This window comes from Gigantopelta aegis, chromosome 4 (genome assembly GCF_016097555.1).
Source record: "Gigantopelta aegis isolate Gae_Host chromosome 4, Gae_host_genome, whole genome shotgun sequence".
In the NCBI taxonomy this organism is placed as follows: domain Eukaryota; kingdom Metazoa; phylum Mollusca; class Gastropoda; order Neomphalida; family Peltospiridae; genus Gigantopelta; species Gigantopelta aegis.
This window is the reverse complement of record NC_054702.1, coordinates 12307863-12330056: the sequence shown is the minus strand read 5'-3', so window position 1 is coordinate 12330056 and position 22194 is coordinate 12307863. Positions and strand designations below refer to the sequence as shown.

The 22194-nt window shown below is 33.7% G+C and overlaps 1 protein-coding gene across 1 annotated transcript in view; it reads right to left on the bottom strand.

The window, feature by feature from the left end:
* Positions 1-877: 877 nt before the first annotated feature.
* LOC121369682 (E3 ubiquitin-protein ligase rnf213-alpha-like) overlaps positions 878-22194 on the bottom strand; it is a 70752-nt gene continuing 49435 nt past the window's right edge. Inside the window, exons 23-34 of the mRNA XM_041494733.1 lie at positions 20270-20625; positions 19866-20038; positions 19219-19440; positions 18555-18754; positions 10309-10429; positions 9844-9944; positions 9418-9600; positions 8642-8908; positions 6390-6513; positions 3342-3616; positions 2318-2426; positions 878-1018 (exon numbers count right to left, since the gene is read on the bottom strand). Coding sequence (XP_041350667.1) covers positions 878-1018; positions 2318-2426; positions 3342-3616; positions 6390-6513; positions 8642-8908; positions 9418-9600; positions 9844-9944; positions 10309-10429; positions 18555-18754; positions 19219-19440; positions 19866-20038; positions 20270-20625 — 2272 coding nt within the window. The remainder of the gene's footprint in view (positions 1019-2317; positions 2427-3341; positions 3617-6389; positions 6514-8641; positions 8909-9417; positions 9601-9843; positions 9945-10308; positions 10430-18554; positions 18755-19218; positions 19441-19865; positions 20039-20269; positions 20626-22194) is intronic.

Below are 22194 nucleotides of genomic sequence, written 5' to 3'. Positions count from 1 at the left end.
TTAAACACAAATGTAACCCATCTTTTACCACCAGTGAGATTTAGCAATTTGACAGTAACAGTGTGTAACTTTGTTTTCAATTTAATGTCTGCAGTATTTCTTTGAAGACCCCAAGCCCAAGTCTAACTAAAACCAATGTCTATTTTTAAAACACTAGGTGTGGCTGTCTATGTCACACTGTTCGAGTTGTTGTTAACTGCTGCTGTTGTAAGTCTTCTCAGCATTAAATTTTGGATGTAAATAAACAGCACTGGTAAGTAATTGTAACATAGAAGGTGTATTTCTGATAATTTTATACTAGTAAAAAAACCTCTTTAATTAATAAATAATTATTATTTATTAATAACATATGGAACACTAATTAATAGATGTGTTACTGAACGTTTTTTGTTTTCTTCCTGGTTCATTTATTTATTATTATTATTATTATTTTTTAAAACAAAACTGGTCCCATCTCTGGGAATAAGACCACTCCATGCTAAGCTCACAATGAGTTGTCTTGCCCCCCCCCCCCCCCCCCCCTCCCGGGCTTATTTCTGGCCAAATACCATAAACAAAACAAAAAGAACTGTGGTTTGTCCAGATGAGAGTGTGGTGTTTTGTACTTCCAGAGTTGAATTGATGATGGTTTTATTAATGGTCTTGAAACGAAATACGCACCATCTCTGGCAATCAGTGGAGACAAAAGCTACGTACAACAACTCTACCAAATCAGAAAGGTTAACAAATGAGACTGATCATAATTATAACCTCTTACAGATATCACATTAAAAGTTTCTTTTTTTTTACTCCCATTAGCCAATGTATTTTTTGCATTTAAATGAGTTTAGCAATCTGTACCATAGCAAGCAGAAGATTATAATAATTTTTAAAAATATTAATGTAGTTCATGTATACTAACAGTCATGATGGATTCCAGGTGAGTCACATCTTCCCCGAGAAGTGTTTTAGCCACCATGTTGCGAATCTTCTGATAGTGTAAAGAACAAACCACATATCTGTCTGGACATTCCTTCACCTGAAATACAAACCATCTGTCAATGTGATTACTATTACAATACAAGTAATTAACAAACCTGTAACATTTACAACAACCATTTTCAAAAACAAGAATTATTTTTCCTGCCAATACTTTTATCAGATATGAAGAACAAAACCATGTGATCAGAGCCAATGAAAGGTTGAATGGGTATTTGACAAAATAGTGGTTGATTCCATGAATCTCTATCTAATTCCTTGTATATATAATAGCCACTCCCAAGGAGATCATTTACTGGAGATATCATCCTTCCTGCACTACCACAAAGAGGACTGCCACTCCTAGACTAGTTTACTAAATCACAACTAGCACCGAACAAAGCTCATTAGAATAAGTACAGTAGTGATGACATGCACTAATGAATCAGTCATAACAGTGATGATATCAGGTGTTCATGAAAGGTGAGCATAGCCTTCCCCACCAGTGGCACCTGTCATGAGTGCCGTCACCACAGTTGTCAAATCTGTCACTTTGTCTAAAATTATGAAAAATTAATAAATGTCTAAGAGTTTCACCAAACAGATGAAAACGTATGCACAAATTCAAAATATGGAATATCATCAGCCATCATTTTGGTCAGTGAGGCATTGTATTTTGAATGCCCTCAGATTTATATTTTAAAGATGTAATATTACGAAATTTGGAAAAAGACACGGATTCCATGTTAATGTGGTTACTATTAAAATACAAATAATTAATAAACAGGTCTGTAACATTTACAACATCCATTTGCAAAAACAAGAATTATTTTTCCTACAAATACAATTATTACATTTATTTTTTGAAGATGTAATGATATTACCAAATTAAAAAAAAGAAAAAGACATTTATTCCATATGTTAATGTGATTTACAATACAAATTATTAATAAGCAAGTAGCATGTATAACCACTACCTGCAAACACAGAATTCTGTTTTGCTATGAACAGATTTATAAGATTGGTTTTTAGATTTGAATTTGAAAAAAAATGAATGATGATTTCATATATATGCAATACATATATATATATATATAAGATGAGTTTTTCCTTTTACCATATTATTTAGCAACTTGGATTGTCAATCAGAGAATATTAAAACAATCAAACAAAAATATTTGTGTTTAAATTTGTGAATGATTTTTTTTCTGATGAAACGTGTCCAGTAATTATGCTACCTGTTACATTAACTTCATTTTATAAAGTAGAGGTTCTTTTTGTCCATTAAATCATACGATCCTAGTATGAGTTGAATGCCCAGTTCTTAAAACTTGCTATCATAAAAAGACTGTTTACATACTTTATCAGTTGGATCCTCTAAAGCAAGCCATGGTGTTTTACCCCACTGACAGATTCTGTGGTAACTGTCCGTTCCAAATTCCCTGCACAGTTGCTTCAGGAAAAACTTCCTGTTTCCAAAGAAATATAGAAGAATAACCACATGTGCTTGACTTTGATAATATATTCATATTAACAACCATTTACAAAAACATGAATAATTTTTCCATAGTATCTATTTATCAGATTTATTTTTGTAAAGAATTTGAAGAGAATTTTTTTTACAAGGATTCAATATTTAATGTAAATACTATTACAATATTCCTAATTTTCTTTATTTTACACCGATAAACATATACAATTTTTTTTCAATTAAAAATACATGTACCTCTCATATTCATGTAATAGATTAATTTAAAATACCAGGTTCATATTAGTAACATCAGAGAATACTGAAAGACCTTTGCTAGCATGAAATAAAAAAAAACTCAATTAAAAGACATTACTGATATATATTAAAAGCATTTATAGAGCTTCACAGGAACTTAAAAATAAATATTTACAACACAAAAGAAAAACAATTTGCTAAACAAATTTCTGCAAAGTCAAATACAATGTTTTATTGCAACAAATACACAAGGTTGTTCGTTACACACATTACCTTTGTTTGACATGAAACAGTCTTTTTTATACCAGGGTGTTGTTAAACATCCATTCCATCCATTCCATCCATCCATTCAATCTTTCATTCATTTTATACACAGTATGACCATATTTAATGTAAAATAGAACAGTATCACATTAACATCCCCAATCAGTTTCTATTTCCATCCATCCATCCATCCATCCATCTAAATTTGGTCATTATAAATAACGTATACATAACACAAAAAAGGTGTCCACTAATGTAATTTGGCACCATCTCTGAATATTTATCTAACTTGACATACTGTTTAAAGTACAAAAACAAAATAAAATATAGCAACACTCTCACAGTAGCAAATATAAAATTATATAATATAATCCAACAATCAAGCACAACTTACTTTGGCCAATCAAAGTTTTCAATTTCAATCAAGTCTTTGACCTGTCTGAGCATACTCATGAACACCGATGATGGTATAAGTGCTTCTTCAGTTACAACCATGTGAAGATACTTGGCAGCAGTCATCAAACCAAATCTTGCATGTGCAATGTCATGCATTTTGTCCATGTCAATATTTGCACTCCCAATGTATTGAACTGCAATACTGAGAGATTTAGTTGCCATCTTCATCTCATTGTCAAAATCTTCCATAGCTGCAGTTTCATGAAGCTTATCCTACAAACAAATATGAAGGTGAAGCAAATTAATATGGCGGTACAGCATAACATGTCACCTAGTGTAAATTTGAAAAAAGTATGTTTTTGATGATCTATGAAAAAGAAGACACTGTATAAGAAAATATGTTGTAAATGATACAAATGGGATTAGAACATCCAGTGGCATCTTACATTTCATACTACAGAAAACAAAACACTTATTGGCAAAAAAATCACTATTAAAGATTTGTGGCATGGAAATCACTTTTAAAAGTTGCACAACATGTCTCAATTGATTTTATTGTTATTCTGGGATGAGAGAACTCTTTCTTACTATTTGTCACTATTAGTTGGTGACAGAAGCTTTAGTCAGGGTACAGGTACCCTTTGCAATTTTTATTTATTTAAAACTATATACAAGGCTTTTATTGCAATGGGCTGTTTACCGTATCTTGTCATCAACAAGGAGATGGTGGGTATGAAGTAAATTTGTCTTGGTTTTAACAACAAACATCTCTTCCCTAATAATAACAAACACTACTGGAAGTCAGATTCTAATCTGCTTAGAAAATAATAATTAAAAACATCTTGTACTTGTAGGGCATCATCTGCATCTGTGTTGTACTTTAAATGCCAAACTATTTAAGCCTTCTGCATGAAAAATTATCTTATGCATTTCTGCCACAATTTGTTTTATCAAGTCAAAGTCAAAATATTTTGTTCAGCAAATTAACACATTTCAGAGGTTAATTTCAGCTAAAATATTTACTAGCATGACAGTTAAGAATGTTATTGAGGCTAAAATTAAACAATAACCTAGGCCATGCATATCAGTGTAATTAAAAATTACATGAAACTGGTTAAACTGTGCTGCCACATTTTGCATAAATGCATGTTAAATACATGTAAAGTATACAAAATCAATTAGATTGACTGAATATAAAAGTTGTATTTTCACTGCATAGATATATGTTTATATTACATTAAAATTTTCTAAAGCATCGCCCATTATGGAAAAGTTCTAGGTAATTATTCAAGTGTTAAAACTGCTGATCCTAGGTTTTTTCTCTTTTTTCATGCTGTTAACGTACACATTAGTGTCTATATTGGCAAATCCATTGTGTTTCTGGTTGTCCCGATATTTGTACTATCTCAAAATTAATTGTACAAAGGCATTGGAAGATGTCAGTGATTAGAAGGGACAGTAATATTTTAAATTACCTTCCAAAGTGGCGATATTATTTTTAGGGATGTGATTGTTTATGACTATATAAGATTGGAAAATGTTAACTAAGAACATCTGAAGGGTCAACTTAAAGTGTTGGTTCAAACAAAATATATCTTCTGTATAGTGGTTCTACCTCAAGGCACTGAATAACCATTAAAGTGTTGGTTCAAACTAGATATATCTACTGCATAGTGGTTCTACCTCAAGGCACTGAATAACCATTAAAGTGTTGGTTCAAACTAGATATATCTACTGCATAGTGGTTCTATCTCAAGGCACTGAATAACCATTAAAGTGTTGGTTCAAACTAGATATATCTACTGCATAGTGGTTCTATCTCAAGGCACTGAATAACCATTAAAGTGTTGGTTCAAACTAGATATATCTTCTGCATAGTGGTTCTACCTCAAGGCACTGAATAACCATTAAAGTGTTGGTTCAAACTAGATATATCTACTGTATAGTGGTTCTACCTCAAGGCACTGAATAACCATTAAAGTGTTGGTTCAAACTAGATATATCTACTGTATAGTGGTTCTACCTCAAGGCACTGAATAACCATTAAAGTGTTGGTTCAAACTAGATATATCTACTGTATAGTGGTTCTACCTCAAGGCACTGAATAACCATTAAAGTGTTGGTTCAAACTAGATATATCTACTGTATAGTGGTTCTACCTCAAGGCACTGAATAACCATTAAAGTGTTGGTTCAAACTAAATATATCTACTGTATAGTGGTTCTACCTCAAGGCACTGAATAACCATTAAAGTGTTGGTTCAAACTAAATATATCTTCTGTATAGTGGTTCTACCTCAAGGCACTGAATAACCATTAAAGTGTTGGTTCAAACAAGATATATCTTCTGTATAGTGGTTCTACCTCAAGGCACTGAATAACCATTAAAGTGTTGGTTCAAACTAGATATATCCCGATATTTGGTTCAAACTATAGTACCTCAAGGCACTGAATAACCATTAAAGTGTTGGTTCAAACTAGATATATCTACTGTATAGTGGTTCTACCTCAAGGCACTGAATAATAACCATTAAAGTGTTGGTTCAAACTAGATATATCTACTGTATAGTGGTTCTACCTCAAGGCACTGAATAATAACCATTAAAGTAAACTATATATCTACTGTATAGTGGTTCTACCTCAAGGCACTGAATAACCATTAAAGTGTTGGTTCAAACTAGATATATCTACTGTATAGTGGTTCTATCTCAAGGCACTGAATAACCATTAAAGTGTTGGTTCAAACTAAATATATCTACTGTATAGTGGTTATACCTCAAGGCACTGAATAACCATTAAAGTGTTGGTTCAAACTAGATATATCTACTGTATAGTGGTTCTACCTCAAGGCACTGAATAACCATTAAAGTGTTGGTTCAAACTAAATATATCTACTGTATAGTGGTTATACCTCAAGGCACTGAATAACCATTAAAGTGTTGGTTCAAACTAAATATATCTACTGTATAGTGGTTCTATCTCAAGGCACTGAATAACCATTAAAGTGTTGGTTCAAACTAAATATATCTACTGTATAGTGGTTATACCTCAAGGCACTGAATAACCATAACACTGAACTGCAGAATTCCAGAATTATGTTGAGCCTGTTGATGGAAAAGATTCTTAGCTCGTTGGAGAAATTCATCAAGGTGTTGCTGGACATGTTCATCGCTAATAATTAAGAAAGAACAAAGTGTGAGACATACAATAAAAGATCATCCACAATAACATTACCATCAATACTGCAGATACAAAAAAAACATGTTTATTTTGTTTAACGACAGCACTAGAGCACGTTGATTTATTAATCATCAGCTATTGGATGTCAAACATTTGGTAATTTTGACTTTTTAGTTGTATGTATAGTACAGAAATATTTTTCCAAATCAGTGTTTTATATTTTTAATAAATACGTTCATGTGACATTTTATGGCATTTTAGGGTAATATTTTCATTGTAATGACAATCCATGTTGTTTTATGTTTTATTTTTGTAGGTGTGATTTTTTTCTTCAGTAATAAAAGGCTTGTGTACATGCGTATGAGAGAAAGAGAGAGAAATTATTTGGTTCCATCTACTTTAAAAGTGTTTAAAGCAATATTTACATCACTGGAAATTAATAATGTCTAATATAATAGTGTTTCTAACAGGTAATACCACTTTTCGGTTAAAGGCATACTGTCACAGACCACTGACCTGTTTCATGGCCTAAAAATTACTTAAAAATATATACATTTGATTTGTCCCTAAACATACTTTATTCAACCATACTCCACTTATTAATGATATTTTGTAAAAATAATTGAATTATGGCAATGGTCCACAATTAAAAAACTAACATTGCTGAGAGGGTTGACATGGATTTTACTCCATCATGATGTAGTTAAAGTGATGCAATAGTTAGATTTGGTCTGTAAAAATAAATGTAATTTTTATTTATTATTCATTAAACAAGAAATAAGGTCCTTAAATCTGTGACAGTATGCCTTTAATATATTATTGCTAAACCACTGTTTTAGATAAACATAATTTTATAAAAAGTAAAATCCCATCATTGTATTTCATATGGTTATCATTTAACATTATAAGTCTACCATCCTTAAGTCTATCAAACTGAAAACACTGTTTTATAGTTATAGACCTTAAAGAGACATACCCTAGTTTTTAAGCACTAAGGCATATTTGTTATTATTAGAGCCGTTTTTGACAACTGAAATCATACTTTACTTAGATTTTACTGTTTAGATTATCCATTTCCGTACATTCGAATTGTTTTTGGTCATCCTGGGGTTTTTAATATCACAAAATAAATTTTGAATATTTTTAAAAATGCACATGCGTCTGAGAAGTAACAGTTATGGAGTCGAGTTTTAGTCTATTTTTAGAGGGTATTTCACCATTTCAAAGTCACAGACTCGTGTTTCACTCAATTATAACTTTATCCAAATGTGTTACAGGTTTGTAGATTAATTAAACTTAGTGTTAATTTTCACGGGTTGAAACTAGGGTCTGTCCCGTTAAAATCTTGAATAGAAACCTATAGCTTCTATTTTTTCTGTGTCACTCCAAGACCAGGCCTCTTTTCAAGGCAGGGGGCAAAACATACCCTAAAGAGCTCGCTTCATGTGCGGTCGGTTTGGGATTGATCCCATTCAGTGGGCCCATTGGGCTATTTCTCCTTCCAGCCAGTGCACCACGACTATTACATCAAAGGCCATGGTATGTGATATCCTGTCTATGGGATAGTGTATTTAAAAGATTCCTTGCTGCTAATTGAAAGGAGTAACCCATTAAGTGGCGACAGCGGGTTTCCTCCCTCAATATCTGTGTGGTTCATAACTGTATGTCCAATACCATAAAACCGTAAATAAAATGTGTTGAGTGTGTCGTTAAATAAACCATTTCTTTCCTTCGTTTTCAAGGCAGGTCTCTATAAAAGGCAGGCTTCTATTTTTTTCATGCAAACGTTTCAAACATGGCCTTGTTTTAACATCTTCTAATGTAGGCTTGCACACCTAGCTTCTTCTTCTTTTCTGTTATTCTCCCTATGTTTTTATATTAGCTTTTGACATTAAACAATGGGAGTGAGGAGTATAATGTGGCCATGAACCTGACAAAGCTACAGTAGCAGACGTTGGCCTTTATAAAAAGCAGGTTTCTATTTAAGGTAGGCCTCTGTGGTTTTTTATGATCCTCTAAAACCCGGCCTCTATTCAAGGATTTACGTTACATATATTTACAATATTTATGGTCATATTTCATTGTATTATACATACATGTAAACAAATAAAAAGCCCACCTCTTGTGAATGAGCAGCTTCAGGAGAAACGATCTCACCACTGGAGTGGGATCAACCAGATCATCAAACACTGTCATCTGTTTTGTCTGTAGTCTTTCTGAGGCACTGAATCCTTGTGATGACGTCTTCCTTGTGATGTAAGTCAGGATCCTTTCAATGACATCATCCTCAGGAGCTGTGTCTCCTCCAAAGCAGAGATTTGAAACAACTGCCATGAGGAAGGTGTTAAAGCATCGTTGGTAACATTGATGTTCGGCTGATATATCTCTAAAATTAAAAACCATTATGTCAAACACCTTAGGTAACACCGATGTTCTCAACCACCTTATGTAACATATATGTATAATCAAACACAAGAAATATTGATACCTAACTGACCTGTTACTAATATATCTCTGAAATCAGAAACAGGAAAAATCATTATGATGGCAATCAGTCTTTTCAAAATATGTCAACAATGATGGATGGATGAACCGACAGTAACAATTTTCATACCAAAACAACAACAAAAATTCAAAAAAGAAACCTCCAATTAAACACTTGTCAAATCAAATAACTCCCAAACCAGAGATAAGATTAACTCTACAATGGATTAAAATATATATTTTTTTAAATACAGACATTCAATCTTGTCTGTAAAGTAAGCACATCTGTGCTGATTCTGCACTGTCAAATAAAGTAACTCAAATACCAGGATAACACTAATACTACAATGTTTAAATTAAAACTTCATACAGATATTCAAAACCATTGAATAAATCAATTACAAGACTTACTTCTGTGCTGATGCTGAATTCTTGTTAAAGTTGGCTGGTATATCTATGTGACACTTGGGACAATGTCGATCATCAAGGGCAAGTAAGTCATTGTAACATTTCTGACAAATTTTGTCCCTGCATGGCAACACAACTGGAGGAGCTTCAAATGCACTTGTACAATAAGAACATGATCCTAGTTTTCTGCAAGATATATATTCAAATACAAAACTCTAAACTGAAAATCAGTTAATTGCATATTTCACTTATTACCAGATCCAATAAAATATTAATTAATAAATAAAAAGAAAATATATATCCTTGACATATTACAAACTGCAGATAGAGAAAAATACTGCAAAAATTCTTGCCTATGTTAATGGCTCTTTTTTTTCCTTCATAAATACATAATATAAGACAAAACAGATTTTATATAAAAATACTCACTCTGACAATTTCTGGAGAACAACCCTGTTAACAGTTTTAAGGAATTTTTCAATGTTTTCTAACGACTGGATTTTCTTCAAGTCAGCCTTTTCTCCCAGCAGCTGCAACATTATTAATAGTGTAAGAGGTAATCATATATAACTTGGTTGTGGTAGTACAATCATCATGAAACTTATATATCCTTCAAAATACATGTACATTTGGCAACCTACTTTTTTCTTCTTTTTTTAAATTTTAGAATTCATTGGCATTAGACATAAAAAAATAATAAAGTCTTTTGAAGAATTGATTTCTTGGCTATAACACTTTGGAGCTGTAGTGAATTTACAGAAATCACCTATATAGAATACAGTGGGTTAAACAGTTCGAATATGCCAACATGTTTCACAGAGAGCCAATTGTTTTATTAAGTTATTCAGACTAAAATTTGTTTAAATTCATCTTGATCATAATGTTTAGAAGTACCTGCCAAAGAGGCATGCATCGTGCAACCAGGTTTTCAGAGACTTTCTTATTCTCCTTAGATCCCTTGGCTGAGAAACTCTCCAAAAACAGCTTCATAGTTATCACTCTTGTCCACAAACATCTGAGATAGAAATATAATAAAAAGAAAGTGAATGACACTGAGAGTCATGGATAAGAAGGAAGGAGGAAATGTTTTGTTTAACGATGCACTCAACACATTTTATTTATGGCTATACAGCGTCAGGCATATTGTTAAGGACCACACAGATATGTAGAGAGGAAACCTGCTGTCGCCACTTCATGGGCTACTCTTTTCGATTAGCAGCTAAGGATCTTTTATATGCACCATCACACAGACAAGATAGTACATACCACAGCCTTTGTTATACCAGCTGTGGAGCACTGGCTGGAACGAGAAATAGCCCATTAGGCCACCGACGGGGATAGATCCTAAACCGACCGTGCATCAAGTGAGTGCTTTACTACTGAGCTACATCCTGCCCCTGAGAGTCATAGATAATGCAATGGGTATCTTACTTCTAAAAGAAATGTCATGTCATATCATATAACATTATGCATGTGATTTACTGGTAACAACTGTAACTGAAAGAAGATTTAATCTAATAAAATGTGTTTGAAACAAAAAAACACAAGTTGTGTTTTCCCTGCAATAAAACCTAATTTTGTTTAGCATTATTTATCATGGAATATTGAAAAAAGACATGAAATTAAAAAAAAAATGGTTGCTTTCATAGGGAGACCAGTTCAGGCAAAGCATGTTCAAAACTATTTTCATATGCAATGCTGTGTTGTTGCAATAAATACCAAATTATATTTTTTCTTCCAACACATTTTATGCCATTTTTTTTCCTGATTTAAATGAAAATCCTCTTTCACTTTTAGTTGTTACCAATATGTCATTTGTTCACATGCTTAATATTTATGATATGACATTGTGTTATGTATGTTATGTATATTATGTATGTATGTAAGTATATTAATCATAATAAATATTTAAAAAAACTTCTTTGAAATGGGAGGTGGAATATTATTTGATGTGCAATATTAATATTTTGTGAATATAACTAACGTGAAACATTGTTATTTATATTTTAAAAGAAAAGGACCAATTTACTTAACATAATGATTGACAAAGCTGGGATGTATCAGCTACATTCATTATTATGGATTGCTGTAAACAAGAAATACATTAATTGCTTTTGTTAATACTTTTTTATGACAGCACTGCATTTCTGGTGTAGGTTGTTTTATGTTAATATATTAAAATGGCATTTCATTCTTGTTAGTATTATATACAAGAGGCCTATTGTCAGTAGTAGATAATTCAATAATTTATAAAATGCACCTAATATTATATCTGTATTTATGGCTCTAATAATGAGATTCTCCTTGTGATTGGGGCTATAAAGGTGCATGGCCCTTTAAAATAGTTTTCATACAGTCGTACAGGAAGGTCGTCTCCATGTAGATGTAGCCGTTTCTTCCGGTTTCCTCTTTCTCATGCCCCTTTTAACCTTTTTAGTTTATTATTATTAAAATATAAATTGTTGTTATACTTCCTCTTAGCAATTTTAATAATTATATTGTCTTAATATACATACTAATATTTTTCTTTTTAACTATAAATAGGTTTTAAAAGGCTGATTATTCCTGCTAACTGGGGGCAGCCATTTGTTTCGTTTTTGTGACGTCCGGTGGGATAGCTTGATGCGAAGTGACGTCAGCTCCTGACCATCTCCTGTATGTACAGTGTAAACAAAAGCAGTAATTTTCGACAAGGCGCTTCCCTTTGATCAACCTGACTTGTAAAACAGCATAAATGATGTAATAATATAATAAACTATTTAACTAAATATATTTCAAGTTGCATTAACAGAACAAAATGGGGTTATAGTATTTTTCTCTGTTTAATACCAAAGGAAAAATGTCACTATTACACCTATTGATATGTCTACGTCAAATCTCAAAAATCTCAACCCACGATCCCAAGTGATAATTTTCTTTTCTTTGGGACTACGTAATTGGTCAGTTCTGTGGTTTTAGATGGAAAAGTCTACTTAATCAATAGTTTTACAGAACTATTTACAGTAATATATATATATAAATATAAATGGGTTTTTTTCTTTAACTAATTTGTGGGTGTTGTCTTTAACTAATTAATCCCTCAGAAATTGAAATTACATAAAGTTGAAGAGACGGCATACCTCTCCACCCTGCCCCACCATGCCATATTATACACACATATGATAACTGTATGTATAGGTTTGGCAGCTAATTAATCTATCTACTGAAACTAGTCATATATAAGCTTTTCTTTTTACAGGCGATTATTTGAATGGCTCACCTGATGCAATGGCAAACTTAGTTGCGGAAACAATAAAGAAGTTTGGGTATTCAACCACATCTTCCAGTTTGAAACTAATCAGAATTGTCATCTTTGAAAATCATATGGTGCCCAGTTTCATTTCTGCCTTTGCTGGAGAAGAAAGATTGTTGGTTGGGATTCAGGGTTTGTGTTATTTAATCCATTGTTTTAACTTGCTTACTATAGATATTTCATATGAATTGAATCATGAGGAGTAGTAATGATTATAGCTTTTTTTCAGATAACTGGATTTATAGTTAACAAATATAGCCTACTTTTATTTATAATATGCATATTGAACGAATACTATAAATACATTTTTAATTTATTAATTTTTGTGAAAAAAGTTCCTGTGCACCAAATAACTGCATATATAGAATATAATTTACTTGAAATCTGGTCATAAAACTTTCAGTAAATGAACATGTAACCATCTCCTGTATGTACAGTGTAAACAAAAGCAGTAATTTTCGACAAGGCGCTTCTCTTTGATCAACCTGACTTGTAAAACAGCATAAATGATGTAATAATATAATAAACTATTTAACTAAATATATTTCAAGTTGCATTAACAGAACAAAATGGGGTTATAGTATTTTTCTCTGTTTAATAATCCAAAGGAAAAATGTACACTATTAGGCCTATTGATATGCTACGTTGGAGCAAAAACGACAACCCACGATACCCAAGTGATAATTTTCTTTTCTTTGGGACTACGTAATTGGTCAGTTCTGTGGTTTTAGATGGAAAAGTCTACTTAATCAATAGTTTTACAGAACTATTTACAGTAATTAACCATGTCCATTACAATTTTAGGGGCGACAGGTAATATTCCACAATACCGGTATGTATTTTTGTGTCTAGACAGCAGCGTCAATTAATTGGCTCGTCTGGTTACCAATCAAATACACACCTGCCAATCAGGAATCACAGGTAGAAGCAACTAACAGCATAGACCAATTAACTAAGAAAACACTCCGTGTATCATTTCAGTACGTAGGTTAATGCATGGGCAAAACATTTGATTGTTCAAGGATTGTTGTGTAGCCACTTTGACAATGGTATTTTATTTTGTATTGAAAAATAATATATATAGTGCTGGATATACTTATTACTGGCTTACTGGGATGTGTATTATTACAGAACATTGCAATGTATGACTATTTATCATCCCGCAAAACCAGGTAGATTGTGTTTCTCTAGTTCTAAGGCTCATTCCTGACGTTACATGTTAAGTATTACGTAACCACCAGCTCGCCAGAGGGCGTACTCACTGAGATGGTACAAAATGGCTGTGCCCGTTATATATAATAGCCGTCACATTTAACCATTTTATTAATTAACTATACGATTATATGTGTTGATATTAAGCAATAATGTGCATTATATATCGTTGAATATGCATACCAGGCCAAATGCTTTAATTGTCCTCTCCTTTAACTTGATCGACCAACTATTAGTATAATAAAAAAAGATATCCTGGCCGATACTCCGGGACACCCTTTTAACGATTTAGTGGTTATCCAGGTGACCCTGAGGCTTATATAGCAATGACTTTGTCATCCGTATAGGTGACGCATCCATTCGGATATTACGCACACGAATGCTTGAGGAATTCCTTGTGGACACCTCCAGACGTCTCCTCAACTCTCCAACATCTCAACATCATCATCTGATACGTTTCCACCAATACTCCGGACGGCGAATGGCGGGCTGTGCACCATCATCTACTCATTCTCCTTCCCTTCCTTCCCTATATCATCACCATAGTTAAAAATGCCCTTACCTGCTGTATGGATAACTTGAGGGTGATCGGGATGGGGGGGGGGGGGGGGATGCCATGGTAGGATGCTTTTGGGTGCGGTAGGGCATAGGCGGTTTCCCCATCATCTCAACTACTCCCCCCTCCCCCTCCTGCCCCGGAACCACCCACTGGCTATGTCAAAGGCTGGATCCGTGGTAGACGTGCCTGAACCTTCATTGGATATGGGCACGTAAATAGAGTTCCCATTCCCATTCATGCAGTGGTTTCTTGTTTAGAGTATTCATTTCTGTACATCTGGTGTGTGCTCGGTTGTTCCAATGTGTATAGAAGCTCAAAACAGTGGCTTAATGTGACTGGTATACTCTAAAAATTTGATGATCAAGGATTTTTAAGTAGAAACAGATTAATCTGAACAACAAAACCATGATCCACAATCAAGACAGTATCTCTGTACAATGAAGAGTCGAATGGGCATTTGCAGGCCCTAATCTAGAATTGAAAAAGTGGCTTCTCCCGTCCCTGAAGAAAGGGGAGAAGTTTGATAAAAATAAGCTAAGTGAACATTTACTGGTACATTTCATAAAGTTTCACCAGTTTCTGCATTCAATTGAAAAAATTCTGATTTTCTTTTTTTTTACTTCTTTATTTTTTTTTTATTGGCATAAGTACAGTTTATAAAACATAAATTACAAAATACAAGAAAAAAGAACAATACACTATACACACAGCACGTAATTAAATACAAACTAATTGAAAAAAAAAGGTAAAAACGTATGTACAGCTGATGTAATTGAACACATGGGCTATTTCACAGCAGATCTCCTATTTAGATGACTTCTATATACTGAACAAAAAAAGAAACTTCCGATTTGTACATATAGTATTTGTTGTGTTAAAGAATTCATTGTGTAATGTAATTATATAGGTAGTATTAGCCTTGAGCTGTATTATCAGGATTCATGAATTTTATTGATTATTTTTGCACTGTTAATCGTCGACAACGTGAAATTCAATTTGCACGTGTATGCATGGTTCGACATGTCCCGTGTAGTATTCGGTCAATTTGTTTTACTTGTCTTACTGACATTGTTGTCAAGTGAATGAAAATGCTTCAAAATTTTAAAAAAAATTAATGTTTTTTACATTGTAGCATTTTTAGTATGCCAAGAATACCCAAAATTTACCGCGAATGGGCGATTGGCATGCTTGATGCTGGCATGTCGACAGAAGACGTTGCAAGGCATGTTTTAAGTTCTAAAAGTCGAGCGATACGAAATCTTCGCGTAAGATTTCGAAAGACAGGAAGCACCAACAACTTGCCACGTCGTGGACGTCCTCGTTGTTACAAACGCGTGGTCAAGACCGCTATATCAAACACGCATTTACGCAATCGATTCCCAACTGCCACTGCTACTGCTGCTACATCCTGGGCTTTCATAATAACCGAATCAGTGGGCAAACTGTTTGTAATCGTCTGCGGGACAACGGTTTACATGCACGACGTCCTTACGTCGGATGCGTTTTAACGCAACGTCATCGTCTAAATCGTCTTAATTGGGCACATGTACACACTCGTTGGATATGGCGACGCTGGAATACCGTTCTTTTTTCGGATGAATCCAGATTTTCGTTACAACGTGGTGATGGCACGGTGCGCGTCTACCGTAGGAGAAATGAACGCTATGCTGACTGTTGTGTTCTTGAACGAGATCGTTTCGGGGGTGTGGGTTGTGTCATGGTCTGGGCAGCCATTGCCCATGGTTATCGTTCACCACTAGTCGGTCATTGATGGCAATTTAAATGCTCAACATTACCGCGATGACATTCTCGCTCATCACGTCATTCCTCTGTTCCATAACAACACCAACATCTCGATTTTTCAGCATGATAATGCCACCTCTCATACAGCTAGAGACACTGTAAATTTTCTTAGGACAAATAACATTGATTTCACTGATGACTGGCTAAAAGTCCTGATCGAGCATGTCTGGGATAGTCTGGACAGACGATTGAGGCGTCGTCCCAACCCACCCACTAACGTCAACGAACTTCGTCAAGCGCTCATTCAGGAATGGAACAATATTCCACAGGCAGAAATCAACACTTTAGTCAATTCTATGCGCCTGCGATGCACTGCAGTGGTCAATTCAAGAGGTGGTCATACCCGTTATTAAGTGGGTGTTTGGTCAAAATTTCTCCCAGTTTCTGTTAACCTGTGGCCATGATTTTTGCACCAAACGATGCATCATGGAACACTCTTTAAACGGTACATAACAATGATGTTTTCAGGGAGGTTTAACATGTAATTGAACACATGGGCTATTTCACCGCAGATCTCCTATTTTGTTGACATCTATATTTGCATAAATATATATATTATTATAGATGCATTAAAAACTAGTTGATTAAATCCACCTTAATAAAAAAGAAAACGGAGAATAAGAATATTTATTCACTGGCTTCTAGTACCGCAACAAATAAGCATCATTTTTTTAATATGGTCGTCCCCTTGCAAATTTATTTGTGATATTATTTTTTCTGTCATATAATAATCCTTTACCATGGCTAGAAGACGAGGAAACGATAGTGAGATGTTCGCTACACGAGCATTATATATATTGTTTTGTTATTAAAATTAAATGATTAAGTATTTTTTTTTCTGTTTGTATACCAAATATTATCTTTCTATCGTTTATAATTGTATGGTATCCAGTGACGTCAAAAATGCAAGATTCCAAATTTCCCCACAAATAAGTCAGTTTTGAACATTTTACAAAAAGGTGCATTATCATTTCCTCGTCCTCATTACAGAAAGTACAAAGTGCATCGTCCCGAATCCCTATCCTACATAGAAAGCTATTGGTTGTTATTATTCTATTAAGAATTTTATATTGAAAATCTATAAATGCGATATGTTTAGTATATAATCTGGGTGTTAAATATACCTTTTTCCATATTAACGGGGAGTTATCATCATTTATTATTGCAGACCTGCGGATTTGTGCTGTTGGCGTTTCTACAATTCATAAATTCTAAATTCTGAATTTGACACTAATTGTAATATTTTTATATAAAATACTACTTCTGGTAATAAAATTTAAACAAGACAGTCATATGTTTCATTAAAAACATGATATTATTAAGTAGTTGATAATGTGCTGTTATTTTAAAATTAAAGTATTAATTAGTATTTTTTGGCATTACTGAAATGAATTTGGCTGAGGATTAAAAATCGCTTGACTGGTCACAGCAGATGGTACGATACGAGTCACTGAAAACAATAGCCTGGTTTACTGAAGAATGTCAACAGTAGACTATGACATGTATTTAATCTCTTCACAACAGAAACTGGCATGAGTATTAACATTTGTTGGTCGATTTTGCTAATAAATTGAACAATGTAAAACATTATTTCTTCAAATCAATCGTATGTATGTTAATGTACATTACAGTGCGCATGTGTAAAACCATTTCCCGTTAGCTGGTTCACAATTACTCAAGGATACAGTCTGCTGTCAAACTAAAAACACAGTCCGACATATGGCAACAAGGTGCTAAGTGAGCTATGACACTATGCAAGTCGGGGTCTTGACATCTGTTGTGTGATTTCATTTTTTGACAGTGGATTAGATCCAGAATATTACAGTGCTTCCGACTTCTCACCACAGTTAATCGCTTGGCAACTTGAGCAGACTTTTGGCAAAAAAATGCTCATTTCACTATCAAGATTTAGAGCCTGCATTTGATAAAATAATGATTGATTTCATGAAACTTTATCTATTCCTGCTCTATAAGAGGACAGCCACTCATGAGATCTTTTACTGGACAATATATCCTTGCACTGCCAAAAAGAGGACAGCAAGTCCCAGACTAGTCTAATATCTGTGATGTGTGATAATTCTAAACACTTCAACTGATCACAAATATAAATAAATTAGCTTGTCTCCAGATATGATTTGAACATTTTGGGCTGTGAAATACTGGACATGAAATAATGATATGAGGAAATATAAGAATCTGTATGGAATAAGTTTTAGGCGGTAATATAATACAATGTGGTTAGAGGATAAAATACCTCTAATGAATATACTTTACCTCGCTCTTATCATGTGTCCAAGACACACAGATCCAAGACCAAGGGCCATGTTGTCAATGCTGTCAAAAATTCTTTGAATGACTGGTGAAAAGGTTTTGACCATTTCCAGCCATTCTGCTCTTCCCTTTTCCTTATTCAGTTGTTCCTTCTGTGGTTCAAGCTGCTCCAGAAGCAGAAGTAGGCCCAAAACATCCAGTGTCTGTCATGATATGAGGAAATATAAGAATCTGTTAAATCATAATTGAAATAAATAACACAATAAAAAGTCCAGAAGCAAAATTAAGCTCAAAATTTCCATTATCTGGTCCAATAAGAGAAAATATAACGTAATCTGAACAGTGTTTGTTACATTAACTACAAAATAAATAATACTCACATTTTTACAAAATATAAACAAATTCAATATGGTAATCAAACACAAAATATCCAGTGTTTAAAGCAACAGGTGAAAAAAACCAGCGAAAAATTAACATGGTGATATATATTAATAAGAGTATAATTAAATGAACATAGAAGAGAACAAAGTTTCCTTAATTTTGCCAATTGTGCAAGTTCTCTATACCTAACAGCAAATGATACAAATTTGTTGCATAGCACACTTGTATGAAGCATATAAATTAAATAATATAATATATTTTATCAGAATGTCTAATAAAGATGTACCAGTTCTTCAGTGTTAATTAGAGCATGTCCTCCTTGTTCCCTCATCTGACACACAGCATCCAGCACTTGTGGCCAGACCTGCTCAATGTCCTGGAAGGCCTGTAGTCTGCCCATCACAAGAGAGTGAGTGCAATGTACTGCAACCAGTGCTGGCATCAAGTCCAAACTTGATATGTCCATCCTCACTTGTCTGGATGAGATTTCCAAGGCTTCACACAAAATCTAAGTCACCAGAAACACATTGATGGTCAGTTTATAAAAAAAAGAAAAAAAGGAGTGATTTGATGAAGTACTAACATTTAATTACCTAATGATGTTCTCAGGGAATGATATGTCAAAACACCTGCTAAACTCAAATATGCCTGGGTATCACACATCATGCCATGCTTAAATGAAATTTCACCTAAAGCTAAAACATTAGCAATGCTTATTAAAATTTAAACTTCAAACTTAAGAATTGAGCAAGATCCATTGAAGGCTAGCTTAAATCAATTTTCTCAAGCAAGATGGATTTCAAGCTGATTAAATTTATATCTGATCTTAAATGAAATGTGCAATACATTTCTATAAAATCTTTGCTATAGCTTTACAGATATTTACAATAAACAAAGTAATGAATTTGAGTCAATGTTCTTGCATCAACAAACCTGATGTTTATCTGGACTGGAGCAAGGATATTTTGTGTGGACAAAATCTTTCACATAGGCCATGATAATCTCTCTCTGGTTACTTCCCCTTTCTGCAGACACCGCATTCAAGAGATTGCCATATGGAGTATCAAGAATGATACGACCTACTAAGTCTAGCTTGGCATGTTCCACTGCAATAAATAAATAAATAAATAAACATAAAAAACAGAAGAGATAAATTTGTAGTTTGCTTCACTTGATATTGTGTATAAATTTATTGTGTATAAATTTATTCCTTTATTATCTGATGTAACAGGTTATTGAAAAAGGAAATGGGTTACCTGAATTTATTTTTACGTAACCCATAAATGTGTTTTGACCATTTTAAATTCTCGGAGGTCTGTAAAGCCAATGGAACTCACCACTGATCTCTTCAGTTTCTTGGAGACGACTATTTTCAGCATTAGCGAGAGCACTTTCAATAAGCTGTTGGAGTAACCACGAGAAGGGCAGCTCTGCTGTGAAAGGCATTCCGTGTACTCCGGTGTTGTATGGAATTATCTCACCCAGCTCCTGGTGGGTTTCTGGAGACAGCAAGTCTTTGTAGTGGAGCTGACATGCAGAAGGACTGTGCAGAATCCTCAACCACAGAATGTGAGCCCAGTGATCATTCAGCTGGTCTCTTATAATGTCCAAATTCCTGTTCATGTCAAGGAAGGCCACCACTCCAGCTAAGACTGTAACTATCTTGTTCTCAAGACACTGTAGCCAGGATCGTCTACAACGAGAATGAAACATTACAACAAGAGTACCGGTGAGGTACATGATATGCCCATCATGAGTTTGATGGAAAACCATATCTATATTAATGAATATGTTATGGGTATGATTCAATTCTAATTATGTAAAATTTTTGCTTTGCAATAGGATGGATGAACCATCCCAAGTTGTATCAACATGTGGTTTGATACATATGTCAGGGTTCATACTCTTAAAACATTTTCATTTTCCAGGACTTTTAAGCACCATTTTGGTTCATTTTCCAGGGCTTTTTTTTACATTTTTCCAGGAGTCTGAATATATTACCTGGAAAATATTTTTTTAACAGCACCCCAGTTATTCAGTGGTTGTTATGTCTCAAACATAAGCTACACCTAATCTAGATATATCACATGAAGTGTGCAGATATTTTTTGACTGTGTGTGTGTGCGGGTGTGCATGCATCTGTTTCTCAGTGCTGGATCTTACAGCAAAACACTCCATAACCATAATACATATCTAACCACATTGTGGAAATGTTTTTGAGGGTTTTTATTATTTTTGGTCAAGATTAATTTATTTTTGGTCATGATGCAGAATTATATAACTTTATACAAATGGGACTTTTTGATTGCACTAAAGTCAAGGCGAAAGGTCTAAAATTGTGCCCAAAACAAGCAGGCCCAAATTCAGTATAAACAATGTTATATGCTAACCTCAAAAATATTTTTTACTCAATACCACTAAAATATTAAGCTTAATTTGACTGATATAAATTGAAATGGATTTCAGCAACATCTTTACCAGCTGTTAACATTACTATACTAACAAGATCTAAGACTGAGATTGCTCAGAACAGACAAAAAAACCCAGTTGTGCTCAAATTAATGAGATCTAAAACACTGATAGAATAATAATCCATCAAAGTATTTTAAAAAAAAAAAAAGACTTGTAATTCACTTACAAATAAACAATAAATAAATAATGTACTGCGGTGTCTTTTATATAAAAATAAATAAATAAAATTTTATGTTTAATTTATATTATCCAGATTTTTAAAAATTAAAAAAAACCCCACTCTTCTACCCAAAACTATCAAGTAAAAGAGACAGTAATGTTCAAATACCGGTATTATGCAGATCTATTATGTCAACAACAAAAAACAAAAATAATAATTAAAAAAAACCCCAAACAAACAAAAAAACAATTTAAGTCACAAAACATCTAACATTATTTAATACATTTACGGTATTACGTTTATAGGTCAGTGCTTGTAGAGTACATGTACATGGGCGTACGACCCGGGGGGGGGGGGGGGGGGGGGGGGAGACAATTCCCCCCCCAAATTCGGGCAAAACAGTGGGAAAAATTCGGGCAAAGCAAGAACTTGGTAGTTTTTAACTGGGTAAAATTTCGGGCAAATCAACCCCTCCAGCCCCCTCCAACCCATACGCCCATGTACATGTATGTACTTTAAATCATTATTTATTTGTTTTTGTTAAAAAGTACCTAATGACAAAATTACACAAATCATATAAACATGTTTTATTTTCATTAATAATTATTTTAAACTCATTAGTGACATCGT